At 38.6% G+C, this 18,345-nt stretch overlaps 1 protein-coding gene across 1 annotated transcript in view; it reads right to left on the reverse strand.

Moving 5' to 3' along the window:
* LOC126248843 (facilitated trehalose transporter Tret1-like) overlaps positions 1–18,345 on the reverse strand; it is a 197,760-nt gene that overhangs the window by 14,136 nt on the left and 165,279 nt on the right. The window contains exon 7 of the mRNA XM_049950265.1: positions 12,789–12,992. Coding sequence (XP_049806222.1) covers positions 12,789–12,992 — 204 coding nt within the window. The remainder of the gene's footprint in view (positions 1–12,788; positions 12,993–18,345) is intronic.

Raw genomic sequence — 18,345 nt, forward strand, 5'->3', positions numbered from 1 at the left:
TTAGTCTGAACGCTCCCAGTCATGATAACAAAACAGTAAAATTATTAGGATTTCATTTAGATCAAAAGCTCAGCTGGGATACCCACATAGGGAAGATATGTGGCAAATTGGCATATGTCATCTATCTGCTTTACAAGCTGAGGAGCAGTGTGAGTAAGGAACTTCCATTATATGTATATTTTACATTCTTCCATTCCCACCTGAAGTATGGAATACTATCATGGGGCAGTTCTGTAGACTGAAAATTAGTGTTCAAATGGCAATAGAAAGCCATAAGGTGCATAGCAGGACTCACCCCATATGAGTTGAGTCGAGATTATTTTAAGAAACTGAATATAATGACAGTGCCTGGGCTGTATATTTACAACTGCCTTGTCTTCGTTAAAGAGAATCTGAGTAAATTTGACTTAAGGAAGACAGTTCATGACCATAACATAAGAAGTGGATGTACAATTAATATGCCATATGCTAGTCTTACAAAGACAGATAACACTTACAAATATCTTGGTCCTGTCTACTTCAACAAATTACCTGAAAATACCTACACAGTGCCAGTAAATAAATTTAAAACTAGTCTTTCGAGGTGGATGAAAAGTAAAGTAATTTACTCTGCTCAAGAGTTCCTTGAGTATGTGATAAATGACCCACTTTCCTTGTGAGAATGGACAATAAATTAACTGCAAACTATATATATGCCACAGTGTGCAACTATTTTATTACTGTTTCATGTATTTATTGTTAATTATCTGTTTGATTATTTATTTGTCATTCACTAGACTATGTAGTTCATTTATCTTGTAACTGATCTGTTTGTAAACTTCTTGTTGTTACTAACATTTGCATAAATGCGTACTGTATCCAACTTCAGTTATTATATTGTAGTTAATGACATTTGTCATGTCAAAGTTTATATTATTATTATTATTATTATTAGTATTGTGTTAACACTGATGACACCAATTACATGTTAATATGCTCAAAGGTGGAATAAAACATTTGTATTTGTAAAATAAGACAAGTATTACAGTTTGAAACAGTGTGTTTGGGTTGATGCAGGGTTAACTGAGGGCATGCAGATACACAGACTTCATTCATCCAGCATTTGGGGAATGAGAGCACTTAGCAACTTCTAACAAAGATTACACATAATTTCAAACTTGTATGAAACTTTTTCTTGCTGATAACCCCCCCCCCCCCCCACACACACACACTAAACATGCACACACACACTAACACACACACACACACACACACACACACACACACACACACAAATGTGGAATGGAAAAGTTTATCACTTAGAACTTTTTCTGGCTTATATGTGTAAAGGCAAATATTCAACAAATTAACTTATATGTGAAGTAATCAGACATTTGAAGCTATTTTGTATATGGGAGTTCGATTCTTTAAAGAATCAGTGGTTTACTGGTATTCAACTAACTGATTAAAATTCTGGTCTCTGCAAAGTAAAATAATTGCCTAGCACTGTGTAATTAATATAATCCTTACTTGTAACATGCATGAATATATATCCTTGGAAAAATCACAGAGATACTGGATATTCTGGAAAGTAAATGCTCATACCTATATAAACCATAGGCCTATTGATCATCATCATCTATTGTTATTCAGTGTGAAGTGATAATTGCAAATATGCATCTGATGAGTCTAACAGGAAGAAGGAAATAACTGGAGCAATAAAGGAATTAGAGCCTCTTGCCAGAAAAAAATTATTACTTTGTGAAATGTGTAAGTGTCGAAAGAAACCCAATTGTTATATGTTACTGGTATCTGTGTGCCACATATGTACAGTTCAGTGTCCTTTATGATATTGGAGACCTTAAACCCAGGGTTATACTGTACAGTAGCTATTTACATTTTCACATTCTGTTTTAGAGGTTATGGTTGATGTGTATGGTCACAGCAGTTCAGAGGCAGGCTACTAGATTTGTTACAGTAGGTTCAAATAACATGCAAAAGTTATGGAGATGCTTTGGTAACTTAAATGAGAATCCCTGGATGGAAGGCAACATTCTTTTCGGGGGACACTATTGAGAAAATTTTGGGAATCGGCATTTGAAGCTGATTAGTTTAGTTTAGATTAGATTTACTTTCATTCCATTCCATTTGATCCATAGTGAGGAGGTCCTCCAGGATGTAGACCATGTCAGAAAAACAACAATACATGACAAATATTTACAACTAAAACAAATAAGCTAATGTTCCATTCCACAGGTCCCACGTGGAATGATTGTCATTTTTTAATGAACACTATATGGAAGAGTCACTTTACAAATACTAATGCACTGAATTTAAAATAAAAAAGTTTTTTATTTATTTATAAGGTAATAAATGTGTAATACAACTACTATAATACTTATTTACAATGAACACATTACTGCACTGAAATGGTGTAGAAGTTAGATTGTACTTACACACACACACACACACACACACACACACACATTTACAATGAACACATTACTGCACTGAAATTGTGCAGAAGTTATATTGTACTTATATATACAAATCAGTTGGTTTTACTGAAAAATTCGTCAATGGAGTAGAAGGAGTTGGCCACCAATAAATCCTCTAGGCTTCTATTATACTGAATTTCATTGGTTGTTCATCTTTTATAGCTGCTGGCAAGTTATTGAAAATGTGTGTTCCTGAATAATGCACACCTTTTTGTACAAGACTAAGTGACTTTAAATCCTTGTGAAGATTATTCTTATTTCTAGTAATGATTCCATGAATTGAGCTGTTAGTTTGAAAAAGTGATATATTTTTAATGACAAATTTCATTAAGGAATAAATATATTGGGAAGCAGTAGTTAGTATCCCTAGTTCCCTAAACAGGCTTCTGCAGGATGTTCTTGAGGTCACACCACATATAACTCTTACTGCACGTTTTTGAGCCCGGAAAACTTTAGCTTGGCTTGATGAATTACCCCAAAAAATAATCCCATATGACATTATGGAATGAAAGTAAGCATAGTATGCCAGCTTTTTCATTTTTATATCCCCTATGTCTGACACAATTTGCATTGCAAATAGAGATTTGTTAAGACACTTTAGCAGTTCTGTGGTGTGCTCCTCCCAGTTGAATTTATTATCAAGCTGTAATCCCAAGAATTTAACATTGTCCACTTCTTCTATCTGCTTGTCATCATATGTTAGGCATATACTCGTGGGACACCCCTTACAAGTTCTGAACTGCATGTAGTGTGTTTTTTCAAAGTTTAGTGACAAAGAATTTGCTAGGAACCAGTGATTAATGTCCACAAATATTTTATTAGCTGATCTTTCTAAGACCACACTTGATTTGCTATTTATTGCAATGTTTGTATCATTGGCAAACAAAACGAACTTGGCGTCTGGTAATGTTACTGATGAAAGGTCATTGATATACACAAGAAAAAGTAAGGGCCCTAAACTGGACTCTTGTGGGACCCCACATGTAATTAGTTCCCAGTTGGATGATGCCTGATAGCTTGATACAGGTCTCTTTCCTAATAACACCCTTTGTTTCCTGCCAGAGATATAAGATTTGAACCATTTTGCAGCATTTCCTATTACACTATAATATTCTAATTTATTTAAAAGGATATTGTGATTTACACAGTCAAATGCCTTTGACAGATCACAAAATATACCAGTAGCCTGCAATTTTTTGTCTAATGTATTAAGCACATTTTCACTGTAAGTGTAGATAGCCTTCTCAATATCAGAACCCCTTAGAAATCCAAACTGTGACTTTGACAGTATGTTATTTGAGATAAAATCGTTATAAAGCCAATTGTACATTACTTTTTCTAAAATTTTTGAGAATGCTGGCAACAGTGAAATTGGATGGAAATTTGATGCTATTTCTTTATCTCCCTGCTGCCGTTGGATAAGCAGCTGTCAGCAGCAAGTTGTATACTCCTAGCTTACTTATTTGTTACATAGTTTAATTCTTAATTTCTTTGCATGTGTTTGGGTACTTGCATTGTTTAATTCATAAATTTCTGGCGTATTATAGTATTTGAGAGTTCGAGCATCGCACTTTAGTACGTGAATAGCGTAAATTCACGTAGTCGTCTGTCTTCTGTTTTTGTTTTGAACGACCAGTGTCGGTTAGTCACAGCCAGTGTGCACCCTGCCCCCGTTGGATAAGCAGCTACCAGCAGCAAGTCATATACTCCTGGCTTACTTATTTGTTACAGAGTTTAATTCTTAATTTCTTTGCGTGTTTTTGGGTACTTGCATTGTTTAATTCATAAATTTCTGGCGTATTATAGTATTTGAGAGTTGTAGCATTGTGCTTCAGTACCTGAATAGTGTAAAATTGCTTAGTCTCCTTCTGCTGCCGAGCAGTGTGTCAGCAGTGCGCAAGTAGCAGCATTACTGCATTTACTAGGCAACCTTGTATTTTAATAACCATTTAAATTTTGTGTCGAATTGTTTATGCTCTGTAGATTAGTTCAGAAGTGTTGGCCTCGGTCACGCAGCTTGAAGCTGTTACCAATGGTCATCACTGTGGGGGTCCGGATGGGGGTTTGTCGGGGATGGCCAGCTTGCCCCACGCATCCCCCGATCAGACTACGGCTGTGGCTGCCCAGGATACTGCTCACATTGAGGCTGATCCCTCACCCGTGGTAGAGTGGGAGGTCATCTCGAGGTGTGGCAGGGGTTGAAAGACATTCCGGAGGGCTGAATGGAAGGCCTCTCCAGTTTTTCTGACGAACCAGTTTCAGGCGCTGTCTCCGTCTGATACTGATCTTCGGTCAGACGTGGCTGCTTGTCCTGTTCCAGAGGTTGCCCCTCAGTCTGCAAGATCTGGGCGGTCACAGAGGGTGGGCTTACAGGTAGTTGGGAGCTCCAACATCCGGCACGTAATGGGGCCCCTTAGGGATATGGCAGCAAGAGAGGGGAAGAAAACCAATGTGCACTCTGTGTGCATACTGGGGGGGAGTCATTCCTGATGTGGAAAAGGTCCTTCCAGATGCTATGAAGGGTACAGGGTGCACCCATCTGCAGGTGGTCGCTCATGTTGGCACCAATGATGTGTGTCGCTATGGATTGGAGGAAATCCTCTCTGGCTTCCAGCGGCTATCTGATTTGGTGAAGACTGCCAGTCTCGCTAGCGGGATGAAAGCAGAGCTCACCATCTGCAGCATTGTTGACAGGACTGACTACGGACCTTTGGTACAGAGCTGAGTGGAGGGTCTGAATCAGAGGCTGAGACGGTTCTGCGACCGTGTGGGCTGCAGATTCCTCCACTTGCGCCATAGGGTGGTGGGGTTTCAGGTTCCGCTGGATAGGTCAGGAGTCCACTACACACAGCAGGCAACTACACGGGTAGCAGGGGTTGTGTGGCATGGACTGGGCAGTTTTTTAGGTTAGATGGCCTCAGCAAGTACAGAAAGGGCAACAGCTTGAAAGGGTGCGGGGCAAAGTCAGGACAAGCGGGGACCAAGCAGCAATCGGTATTGTAATTGTAAACTGTTGAAGCTTCATCGGTAAAGTACCGGAACTTCAAGTACTGATAGAAAGCACCGAAGCTGAAATCATTATAGGTACAGAAAGCTGGCTTAAGCCAGAGATAAATTCTGCCGAAATTTTTACAAAGGCACAGACGGTGTTTAGAAAGGATAGATTGCATGCAACCGGTGGTGGCGTGTTTGTCACTGTTAGTAGTAGTTTATCCTGTAGTGAAGTAGAAGTGGATAGTTCCTGTGAATTATTATGGGTGGAGGTTGTGGTGTCACAGCCAGACACCACACGTCCTAGGTGGTAGCTTAAATCGGCCGCGGTCCTGTAGTACATGTCGGACCCGCGTGTCGCCACTGTGTGATCGCAAACCTAGCGCCACCACAAGGCAGGTCTCGAGAGACTGACTCGAACTCAGCCCAGTTGTACGGACGACAGACCTAGCGACTAGACGTACGAAGCCTTTCTCTCTCATTAGCCGAGAGACAGAATAGCCTTCAGCTAAGTTAATGGCTACAAACTAGCAAGGCGCCATTAGCCTTACAGTGATTGTAATTAGAGTCTCACTTGTGTTCACCATAGAGATGTACAAGAAGAAATTAAAGATAAGTATATGAGAAACTCCGTTCTTTTCTTCATAGCATTAATTACGTATCCTGTTCCAGTACTTCACGCCCGTCTGCGTTAGTCTCGCGTGCATTAAGCCACCTCTATCTACAAGGTGTTGGCCCAGCTGCCGACACATCAGAGGTTACACTCAACAACCGATCTAGGTTAATAATTGGCTCCTTTTACCGACCTCCCGACTCAGCAGCATTAGTGGCAGAACAACTAAGAGAAAATCTGGAATACATTTCACATAAATTTTCTCAGCATGTTATAGTCTTAGGTGGAGATTTCAATTTACCAGATATAGACTGGGACACTCAGATGTTTAGGATGGGTGGTAGGGACAGAGCATCGAGTGACATTATACTGAGTGCATTATCCGAAAATTACCTCGAGCAATTAAACAGAGAACCGACTCGTGGAGATAACATCTTGGATCTACTGATAACAAACAGACCCAAATTTTTCGACTCTGTAAGCGCAGAATAGGGAATCAGTGATCATAAGGCCGTTGCAGCATCCCTGAATATGGAAGTAAATAGGAATATAAAAAAAGGGAGGAAGATTTATCTGTTTAGCAAGAGTAATAGAAGGCAGATTTCAGACTACCTAACAGATCAAAACGAAAGTTTCTGTTCTGACACTGACAATGTTGAGTGTTTATGGAAAAAGTTCAAGGCAATCGTAAAATGCGTTTTAGACAGATACGTGCCGAGTAAAACTGTGAGGGATGGGAAAAACCCACCGTGGTTCAACAACAAAGTTAGGAAACTACTGCGAAAGCAAAAAGAGCTTCACTGCAAGTTTAAATGCAGGCAAAACCTCTCAGACAAACAGAAGCTAAACGTTGTCAAAGTTAGCGTAAGGAAGGCTATACGTGAAGTGTTCAGTGAATTCGAAAGTAAAATTCTATGTTCCGACTTGACAGAAAATCCTAGGAAGTTCTGGTCTTACGTTAAACCAGTAAGTGGCTCGAAACAGCATATCCAGACACTCTGGGATGATGATGGCATTAAAACAGAGGATGACACACGTAAAGCTGACATAATAAACACCTTTTTCCAAAGCTGTTTCACAGAGGAAGACCGCACTGCAGTTCCTTCTCTAAATCCTTGCACAAACGAAAAAATGGCTGACATCAAAATAAGTGTCCAAGAAATAGAAAAGCACCTCAAATCACTCAACAGAGGAAAGTCCACTGAACCTGACGGGATACCCATTCGATTCTACATAGAGTACACAAAAGAGCTTGCCCCCCCTTTCTAACAGCCGTGTACCGCAAGTCTCTAGAGGAACGGAAGGTTCAAAATGATTGGAAAATAGCACAGGTAGTCCCAGTCTTCAAGAAGGGTTGTCAAGCAGAAGCGCAAAACTATAGACCTATATCTGTGACGTCGATCTGTTGTAGAATTTTAGAACATGATTTTTGCTCGCGTGTCATGTCGTTTCTGGAAACCCAGAATCTACTCTGTAGGAATCAACATGGATTCCAGAAACAGCAATCGTGTGAGACCCAACTTGCTTTATTTGTTCATGACACCCAGAAAATATTAGATACAGGCTCCCAGGTAGATGCTATTTTCCTTGACTTCTGGAAGGCGTTCGATACAGTTCCGCACTGTCGCCTGATAAACAAAGTAAGAGTTTTTAGCAAACAGAACACAGCATGTTGTTCTCAATGGAGAGACTTCTACAGACGTTAAGGTAACCGCTGGCGTGCTACGGGGGAGTGTTATGGGACCATTGCTTTTCACAATATATATAAATGATCTAGTAGATAGTGTCAGCAGTTCCATGTGGCTTTTCGCGGATGATGCTGTAGTATACAGAGAAGTTGCAGCATTAGAAAATTGCAGCAAAATGCAGGAAGAACTGCAGCGGATAGGCACTTGGTGCAGGGAGTGGCAACTGACCCTTAACATAGAGAAATGTAATGTATTGCGAATACACAGAAAGAAGCATCCCTTATTGTATGATTATATGATAGCGGAACAAACAGTGGTAGCAGTTACTTCTGTAAAATATCTGGAAGTATGCGTGCGGAATGATTTGAAGTGGAATGATCATATAAAATTAATTGTTGGTAAGGCAGGTACCAGGTTGAGATTCATTGGGAGAGTCCTTAGAAAATGTAGTCCATCAACAAAGGAGGTGGCTTACAAAACACTCGTTCGACCTATACTTGAGTATTGCTCATCAGTGTGGGATCCGTACCAGGTCGGGTTGACTGAGGAGATAGAGAAGATCCAAAGAAGAGCGGCGTGTTTCGTCACAGGGTTAATTGGTAAGTGTGATAGCATTACGGAGATGTTTAGCAAACTCAAGTGGCAGACTCTGCAAGAAAGGCGCTCTGCATCGCGGTGTAGCTTGCTGTCCAGGTTTTGAGAGGGTGCGTTTCTGGACGAGGTATCGAATATATTGCTTCCCCCTACTTATACCTCCCTGGGAGATCACGAATGTAAAATTAGAGAGATTCGAGCGCGCACAGAGGCTTTCCGGCAGTCGTTCTTCCCGCTAACCATACGCAACTGGAACAGGAAAGGGAGGTAATGACAGTGGCACGTGAAGTGCCCTCCGCCACACACCGTTGGGTTGCTTGCGGAGTATAAATGTAGATGTAGAAACAGTGGCTTAACTTCAGCATATTTTAACCATTCAGGAAATATTCCACTAATAAACAACTGGTTACACAGATAGCTTAACATGTTACTTAGCTCAGAATCACTTTCTTTAATTAACTTTGTTGATATTTCATCATACCCACTAGATGTTTTTGATTTTAAAGATTTTATGATGGACATTATTTCCGCTGGGGTAGTGAGGGTCAAATTCATATTATGGAAATTACTTGAAATGTCTGGTCTGAGGTATTCCATAGCAGCATCTACCGAACCTGACAACCCCATCTTTTCAGTAACAGTTATAAAATGTTTGTTAAAAAGTTCTGCAACACTATACACAACTGTCACCAATGTATCATTTACTCTTAATGCTATTTGTTCCTCTTCATGTCCGGTCTCCTCCTTCACTATATCCCATATTGTCTTTATTTTGTTATCTGATATGACTATCTTTTCCTTGTAATATGTTTGCTTTGATGTCCGTAATACAGCCTTTAATATTTTGCAGTATTTCTTGTAATGTGCTATAGCATCAGCATCGGAACCATTTCGTGTTGACATATACAGTTTTCTTTTTGTTTTACAAGATACCCCTGTTCCTTGAGTAATCCATGGCTTCTTTGTAGACTTTGCTCTAACCTTGGTAAGAATTGAGGGAAAACAGTGTTCAAATAAGGTAAGCACTTTATTAGCAAAAGTGTTATATTTTTCATTCATGCCATGAGCACTGTAAACATCAGTCCAGTGAATGTCTCTGAGGAATGTCCTAAAATAATCAATTTTTGGTTTATTGATTATCCTGTTGACCTCAGGTTTAACAGATTTTATATCCTGTTCAGTATTAACATTTAAAAGAAGGAACTGCATATCATGGTCTGAGAGGCCATTGACTATTGGTTTTGTAATATAATTTTGTTCATTGGACTTTTCTTTAAAGATATTATCAATGGCTGTTTGTGAGCAATTGGCTACCCTAGTGGGGAACTTTACAGTGGGAATTAAGTTGAATGATAGTGTTACTAACTCAAATACGTTCTTATTGGGAGAGTCTTTAAGGAAATCTACATTGAAATCACCAGCAACCACTATTTCTTTGTTTTTGGCTGTTAAATGGACCAGTACAGCTTCAAGGTGGTTTATGAACAGATTAAAGTTACCTGCAGGTGCTCGATATACACTTAATATTATGAAGGATTTTTGTGAAATTCTACTTCTGTTGCACATGCTTCCATATGCTGTTCTAGGCAAAATTTATGAATGTCTATGTTCTTAAATTTATGACAGTTCCTGATGAATGTGGCAACTCCTCCTTTCTCCATTTCTGATCTACAAAAGTGAGAAGCTAACCTAAACCCTGTAACAGTTAAAAGTTCTATACCAGTGGTCACATGATGGGTTTGAAGGCTCTAATTCATCTATGCAGATAGTTAATTCATTAATTTTATTCCTCAGTCCCGAATATTTTGATGCAATAAAGATAGCTGACATTTCACATTGACTGAGTTAAAATTGGGTAGAATTAAAATATCTACTGCCCGTTGAAAATTCTTAACCAATAGCTGTTTATGCTGATGCAATAAGCTAGAATTATGTTTTTTGGTTTCTTCCTCAAACTGAAGGTTTGTCTCAGTTCTAACCTCTCTTAAAATTTGGTTTCTTTCTGTCCTCCCTACCCTGAAAAAGGGTCTTTTCTGAACCCTGTAACCACTGGTATTTTACCACTCATGACAGTGGCTCTTCCCTTTAACTTTCCTGCTATTTTCCCAGACATACCTTTCCCTTCCTGTTGAGGTGAAGGCCATGTCTAGTATAATCCCACCTATTGAGAGAATCAACAGGAACCACATCATTGTGTGACCCTGCACCTGACATAAGCAGCCGTTCCAGCTCCAAATTAACTCTCTTGACAGAAGAGTTCAAATAAGGTCGGTCATGGTGCCCAAGAACAGATACAAACTCAACACTAGTATGCTTCAATGCTGATGCAATCTTTGACAGGTCACACTCTATACTGTACCCAGGATCTCTGTCAGTACTGTTACCTGCCCCACCCACTATAACCATGGTGTCTTTCTTAGTGAAATCTTTGCAAAGTGATCCTAAATCCTCTGTCACCTGCTCCAGACCAGCACTAGGTTTTAAAAAAAAATTGGTGACATGGCATTCTGATCCTAGCTGAGTGCAGCATGATCCTACTGCCACCAATATACGTTTTTTGTAAGGATCACAAAGATAATATATGTCAAATTGGGGCTCATATGGAGTTACATAGATAGTCATTTTTCCTTCACTCTATCTGTGAGTGTAACAGGACAAAGACTAGTAGTGATACAGGGTACAGGGTACAGGGTGCAGGATACTCTCTGACATGCACTCTACTATGGTTTGTGGAGTACATATGTAAATGTAGATATATAACATGTATGACTTCCACATTAAATTACGATTTGTGAATTAAAATGTACATTACTATTAGGTAATACCAAAATGTTCACTTACTGAATAGATGGAGGTTTACATGTCATTACTTGCCTCTCACTTTTTTAAATATCGTTTTGCTATTTCTTATGTTGGTAATAAACATGTAGTGTTTGTAGGACTGTCCTTTTCTCCAGCTATTCTAGTAAAGGAATGATTGAAGGTTTTTCTGTTTGGCTAACAATTTTCTTATTTTTATGTGTCAGGACAATGTATTCACCTATTTCCTTTCCAATGAGGTCCCCATAGTTCTTACTTTCTTTGTTGCAGTATAGGTATTGTTATAATTATACATTCTTTTATCTCTTCAGATATTGTTTCTCAATATAACTTGCTTTAACGTGCATTCAATATTCTTTTTTTCTGGTATGGAGCTCTAATTTCCTTAGGGATCCAGTTGTTTGCAGTCCTCTTACTAGCATTTACTTTGGGTAAAGGTGTGAATGTTTCAAAATACAGTACTAGAGAATTTAAAAATAAGATGAATGTATTATCTACATTAATAGACTTATAGATGTCTAACAACGACTTCATAATTCATTACATTGATTAATGTCATCCTTGTTGAGGAATCTTCATTTCACTTTTAGTATAATATTTTGGGGATCGCTTCTTTAATATCCATTCTGATACCAACAGAACCTGTGATCACAGAATCCTGGACTTCATACATTTGCTGATACAACATACTTATCCTTGTTAATCATGAGTATATAGGTATTTCAGATTTTTTACATATACCATGTTGTCGAAGTTCCTTATTTTGGAACTATTATGCAACCATGTTTCATATGAACACATTAATAATTATTAATAATAATGAATCAATGTTTACTAAAATGAGAGCCACTGAGGATGACACATAAATGTCAAAAGATGTTGGGGTAAAGAATAGAAAAAAGGAATACATTATGTCTTGTGGAAATGGAGTTTTTCAGAACCTAAATGTCATTTGTGAACATGGGGAAAAAGTATCAGTAAAAGATTCTAACCCTAGAAAGATGACTGTATCACAGTTATGATTGAAACTGTGACAATGGTGCTCTTAGCCTTCATTGCTAGCCTATTTTGGATGATGAATTTCCTTCACCACTGGCATATGAACTCGACACTCTGTGATTTGTATGTGAATGTTGCAGTAAACATTATGGTTACTATACGTTAGAGACTTTAGCTACAATGGCAGGTCATGTGACTTGTACAAGGCAGTCCACTTTTTTTTAAAAAGAAAGCAACAAATGAAGGAAATAATTCAGTATTGGATATATAACATGCAGTAAATGATAAAGTTGAAGACCCTTAGTTTATCAAAATAGTAAATACAGAGAAGTGAAGTCAGCCACCACTAGACAGGCAAAAGGATCTGTAGTTCACAAAGCAAAATAAAAAACGAATATGTGAAAAAATTGAACTTCACTATCATGTGTTCATTTAGTATTCCTTCTTTTGCCCATTTGGCATTACTTCTTATGTCAAAATCTATCTCTGCTGCACTTTAAAGGTAATTGAGTAATTAATATCTTTTTTATAATACTATAATATTTTTAGACTTAAGGCTATCATATAAATGTTGTGTATTGTCCACAAAAATGTAAAATGCCTTACCTCGAAAAAATTTATTGCATAAAATAAAGTCATGTAAATTCCAGAAAACTGCTGAAAGATGAAAAGCACTGACATAATTGCTATTGGTTTATATGCTGTGGGTTTCAGAAATACTTTCAATCCCTGAAAGAAATTTGGAGCTGTTAGTGCTCTCATATCCTGTGATCTGACCATAGCTGCCAGTTGTTTCTTGTGGCTTGTTTTCTGCAACATAAATGGTATTTTGCTGATGTAATTTGAGTTCAGTGTCTGCAGTAACTACTTTTTACATTACGCTGTAATTGCAACAACAAATAACTATGTTTCAAACAGCATTTCTCATGATAGAGAAAAAGTAATATCAAAATAAATTAACAAACAGCCACTAAATTTGAGTTTAAGAGCTAGAGTCTTCATCTTCTGGACAGGGAGTGTGACAACAGTCTGGAAAGATGGGAAAAATGAAGAAAGTGGTCTCATGAAACTGAACTTGAAGAGATTTGGAAGAGCAACACAAACAGAAGGGGAGTGGGGAGTGTGGTTTTTAATAGGATAATAACCATCACTAGACAGAGAAAGTGTACAAACTAGGAAGAGAGTAGCTTCTGAACAAGTCATGTAGGTAGTAATCTAATTTATAGATAAACAGTTGTGTGCAATGAAGTCTTCAGTAGCAGAAATTCTCACAGTAAAAGCAATCATGTTAATTCTCTGCGACACATGCACACAACATTCTTCTATGTAACTAGTATATACGATTTACTTATTTCTCTGTGGAGTGCTACACATGTATGCTTGTTAGATCTACAGACAGGTCTTACATGACACTTCAGTGAGACATACTGATGGAATGCTGGAAATATTTCCTGGCATGACTGCTCACTCTCTGTATCTAGGGCTTGTTGTAATTCTGTTTGTTTTGCTGGAACTTGTTGAAAGATTGGTCCCTGTTCCAAAATATATGACTTGGTTGAACCCAGGTGTTTCTTCAGCAATGTACAAGACCTTATGTCCTCAATTAAAATGTCCTAACCCTCAGTAATATTAACAGACTAATTTTTTCTGACCTAGAATTTCATGCTAACATTAATCCAATCTTCTAGCCACAGTAGTAAATGCCTGCTCTGTCTCTAAACTGATGTTCATTTATCTTACCACACATCTTATTCTCATACCCCAGCACTGAAGTCAAGCTTGTGCCTCTCTCCTAAATACTCAACAGTATTCAACACTTTCTTCTACCCCGGGAAAAAACTGAGTGAGGTGGTGCAATGGTTAGTATTGTATGTTTGCCAATAACTACAATATAGTGGATGCCATTGATGGTGTTACCATGCTGGTGCTCAAAACATTGCTCCAACACACTCAGAGAGGCTTCCAGAAATACATTGCGCTAAATTTCTTATCTACCCAGCCCAATAAAGTTATTGACACTGTGATCAGTAGGCAGTTTCCTGTTAATATGAAATTTTCAATCCTACACTACTAACAGTCTAATTGTAATTACCACATGTATGTTTTTCATATTCCTGTGGTTCCTATTTGGATGGCTGTCCTCTGGCATTCAGTGATTTTGGTTTCTGTTATATATTGTGATTTGGCTCACAAACTGCTCATAGAATTGGCTTAAGTGGGCAAATGGTACTTGATTTTGACTGGCTCATGACAACTTTAAACAGATATATTTGTCACGAACTTGGTGTTCTACCTGCAGAACACATGATTATGACTTTAATACATGGGTATTGTATGCAATACTAATGTGGTAGTAAGGCTACCCTCCTGAAGTTTCATGTAATTAGTTTCATAATGGTAAAATTCAGTGGAATTACAAAAGCAAAATGGGTATAGAGTTCAGGAAGTTATGGCAACAACAAAAGTTAATGCATCAGCAGCAGCAACAAAGACACCAGCAGCAGCCCAGTGATCAGCAGATAGAGCGGCAGTCAGAGATGCCACCACAGCAGCTGAAACATCAACTACACTGCCAATATACCTGCTGCAATACTTGAGGCAGCAGAATATATAAAAAACAACTCCTTCAGCTCCTCTTGCACCTTATAATGAGACTAATGAGATTTACCGCAGTTGTTCTCTGCTGTACTGTCAGGCAAGTAAGATCATAATTTTACACTCCCTGGCAAAAAAGTGAGGCACTCAGAAGCAGAGGAAGAAATGAAATGAAACTTCTCAGGTTCAGAGGGCATGAGATGTTATTTCAATGATTACACAATCAAGTCAAATTAAAAAAGAACTTATTAATTTGAGCCCCACTTATCAGTATGGTATTGCACCCTCTTTGGACTGGGAGCATGCATTGATTCTGTTGAGAAGGGCACCTTAAAGCTAGTGTATCCTTTCCTGAGGCAATCTGGCTCACAATTGTTGTTACTGGTCTTTGATAGCCTGTATACTGTCACTGGGATGGGGTTATGTCAAAGCTTGTCCCACACATGTTCTATCACGAATGGATCTGCGGTCTTGGTGAGTGTTCGAGTATATCAACATCATGCAGACAGGCCATAAGACACATGCCATTCCACCACTCTGGTTGAATAATGACACCACAATACTGTTGCATGAGAGGTAACACATGAAGATACAGGCAAGTTACACTGACATCTGACCATGTCTTCTAGATACTTCACTTTTATTTCCAGCCAGTGTATTTGTGAAAGTACATTGTCACTTTCTTCAGGAAGCTACTTGCACAAAGCAATTCAGAACTGGAAACCACTCTCAGAACCAAGTAGCTTACCATTTGGTTTGGAACATTGTCTTGGTGATGCTGTCAAAATTACTCAATCTTTTCACATAACATCAGTGGTACAAAGAGCATTCATTAACAATGTAGCTGTGTCCAAGTATACAGCAATCAGTGTTGTGCTTATTGGTCATCTGGTGATGGCAGTTACTTTACTTGGAACCAAATAACAGCACCAGTAGCCTTGTTATTTTTGATAACCACTTTCTTTTTCAGCCACAAATTCATTTCCAAGTTATGGGTCTAGCATTCTTTGAGCCCCTGAAAGCAGTACCATATGATATAATTGAATGCACTAGAGTAGGAGGAGGAGGAGGAGGAGGAGATTAGTATTTAACATCCCCTCAACATCACGGCCATTAGAGACAGAGAACAAAGTCAAATTAGGTAAGGACAGAGAAGGAGAGTGTCCGTGCCCTTTCAAAGGAACTGTCCCACCATTCGCCTTAAGTGATTTAGCGAAATAACAGAAAACCTAAATAAGGTGGCTGGATGTGGGTTTGAACTGTCGTCCTCTCCAATGCAAGCCCAGTGTGCTAACCACTGCGCTACCCCACTCAGTGAATGTGCTAGAGCAAAATAAACTGATCCACAGGTAACTAAGCCACAACTTTGATGTATTACTCTTAGTGCATACCTAAAGCTGCACATTCTTTTAAGTAGCTTATCTCTGTGCATATTCTACTATACAGAGGTGTCTATCCATAGTTCAAGAAACTTTATTTTATTTATGTATTCAATTACTTCATTATGATAAGATATGGGCTTTGTATGAATTCTATTGTTTCATGAGGGGCTAAGGATAATGAACACTGTTTTGCTCTTATTTATCAGTAATTTATTGTTATACAGGCAGTACAGGAGTCTTTCACTGCTCTCAGTTATGTCAGTTCTCTCCATTGAGGCATTCTGGAAAGCAGGTTTGTATCATAAGCAAATTAGACAGGAATTGTGGATGATAACTTTTTGTGTAGGTCATTGATGTACATCAGGAAGAGGAGAGACTGAAGGGTGGAGCCCTGTGGGATACCAAAGGTTACTAATGGTTCCTTTGAATGAACTTTCCTTCCTTGTTGTCTTGGAGAGTACAACCAGTTACTTTCTGTTGGAGAGATGAGCAGAGCCACTCATTTGGCTAGCAAACTGATCATTGACTTGGTTAGCTCACAACTCTTGGTAAATGGTATTTGATGTTGAATGTTTCATAGCTGTGCCAAACTGATATATTTATCACAAACTCAGTGTTTGTGTCGATAAAACACAATACTTGTGACTTGGTATCACATCTGATACTTAAGTTAGTACACTGATCTCACATGTGTAATGGGTAAGCCAGATTTAGCTTCTCCATGGTTTCCGTAAAATTATTTAGGTGAATACTTGGGTGGTTCCTTTTAAAAGACACACCTGATTTTCTTCCCCTTCTTATACTTGAATCCAGATGCTCCACTGCTCTAGAATGTTTGTCTTAACTGCCTCAGCCATCCGGACATGCTTGCTGTCCGACTCAATTCCCAAGTACTGCTCACTACTGATGTGACCCCATTCATTTTCCCCATTGCTCACAGCCTCACTGTATTCCCACAACAGAATGAACAATGCTAAGCATCCACATTGATGTTAGTCTTATGCCCATCGAGATATACCTATACAATTACATGTGCAGTGAGTGACCATTCTTTTGGAAAGACACCACTCAAATATGGTAGAACCTCACTTATCTGACCTCAGATGGTCTGACTCCTGCTTAGTCTGACCATTCCATTCCTGGTGTTTGTTAGGACTTGTCAATAACTTATCATCCACAATATTGATCAGAAGGCAGTCTAACAGCAATAGGCATGGGAGTTAGCTCAGTTTTAGTATGAAATAACTTGTTTTTAACTTGGTCAATAAGTTTATTGTGCTCATTTATAAATGAGTAACAATGTTCTTCCGAGTATATTAAATAGTGTAAAACTAAATTATGGCATCATCTAAACTTAAGCGTATGATGATTTAGTGGAGAAATTAAAAGTGCTTGAAATGTTAGGTAAGGTGAGTCTCTTCAAAGCATAGCAAGTGAGGCAGGGGTTAGCATGACAACTGTTAAAGACTTGAGAAAAAATACAAAAACTCTAGATAGTCATGCAATAATGATCGATGTTGTGAAAGAACTCAGAATATGTAAGGCTTTGAAGAAGTCTAAAAGTAAAATTCTGGACAATGCTTTGTGGCTGTGGTTTGAGCAGGAAAGGAGAAAAGGAACTTCATTGGCCAGACCACCCATAAAAGATAAGTCATGGATTTTGTATGAAAACTTACATGAAAGTGAAAAGTTTACAGTGAGTGAAGGCTGGTTACATTGGTGGAAAAAATGATGTGGCATTCAAAATATAATTTTTTTAGGTGAGAAGTTGTCTGATGGTGAAACAGCTGCCAATAAATTTATTCTGAAATTTTAAAACTTAGTTAAAGAGCTTAATGTGGCCCCTGATCAGGTAAAACAACATTGATGAATCTGGTTTGAACTACAAAATGCCCCCTACAAGAATTCTTGCTACACAAAATCAGTCTGTAACAGGTACAAAACTTGCCAAAGATAGAATTACTATTGTTCTCTGTAGTACTGCTAATGGCAATTACAAGATGCCATTGTTTGTGATCGCACAGGGGGAAGAAAACAACATTTATATCAGTCTTCCTAGCAGATTAAAACTGTGTGCTGGACCAAGACTCGAACTCAGGACCCTTGCCTTTTGTGGGCAAGTGCTCTACCTCATCTCATTCTGGAAAAAGCCAACATGAATGGAATCCAGCCTCTTTAAGGAATGG

Source organism: Schistocerca nitens, chromosome 3, assembly GCF_023898315.1.
Source record: "Schistocerca nitens isolate TAMUIC-IGC-003100 chromosome 3, iqSchNite1.1, whole genome shotgun sequence".
Lineage (NCBI taxonomy): Eukaryota > Metazoa > Arthropoda > Insecta > Orthoptera > Acrididae > Schistocerca > Schistocerca nitens.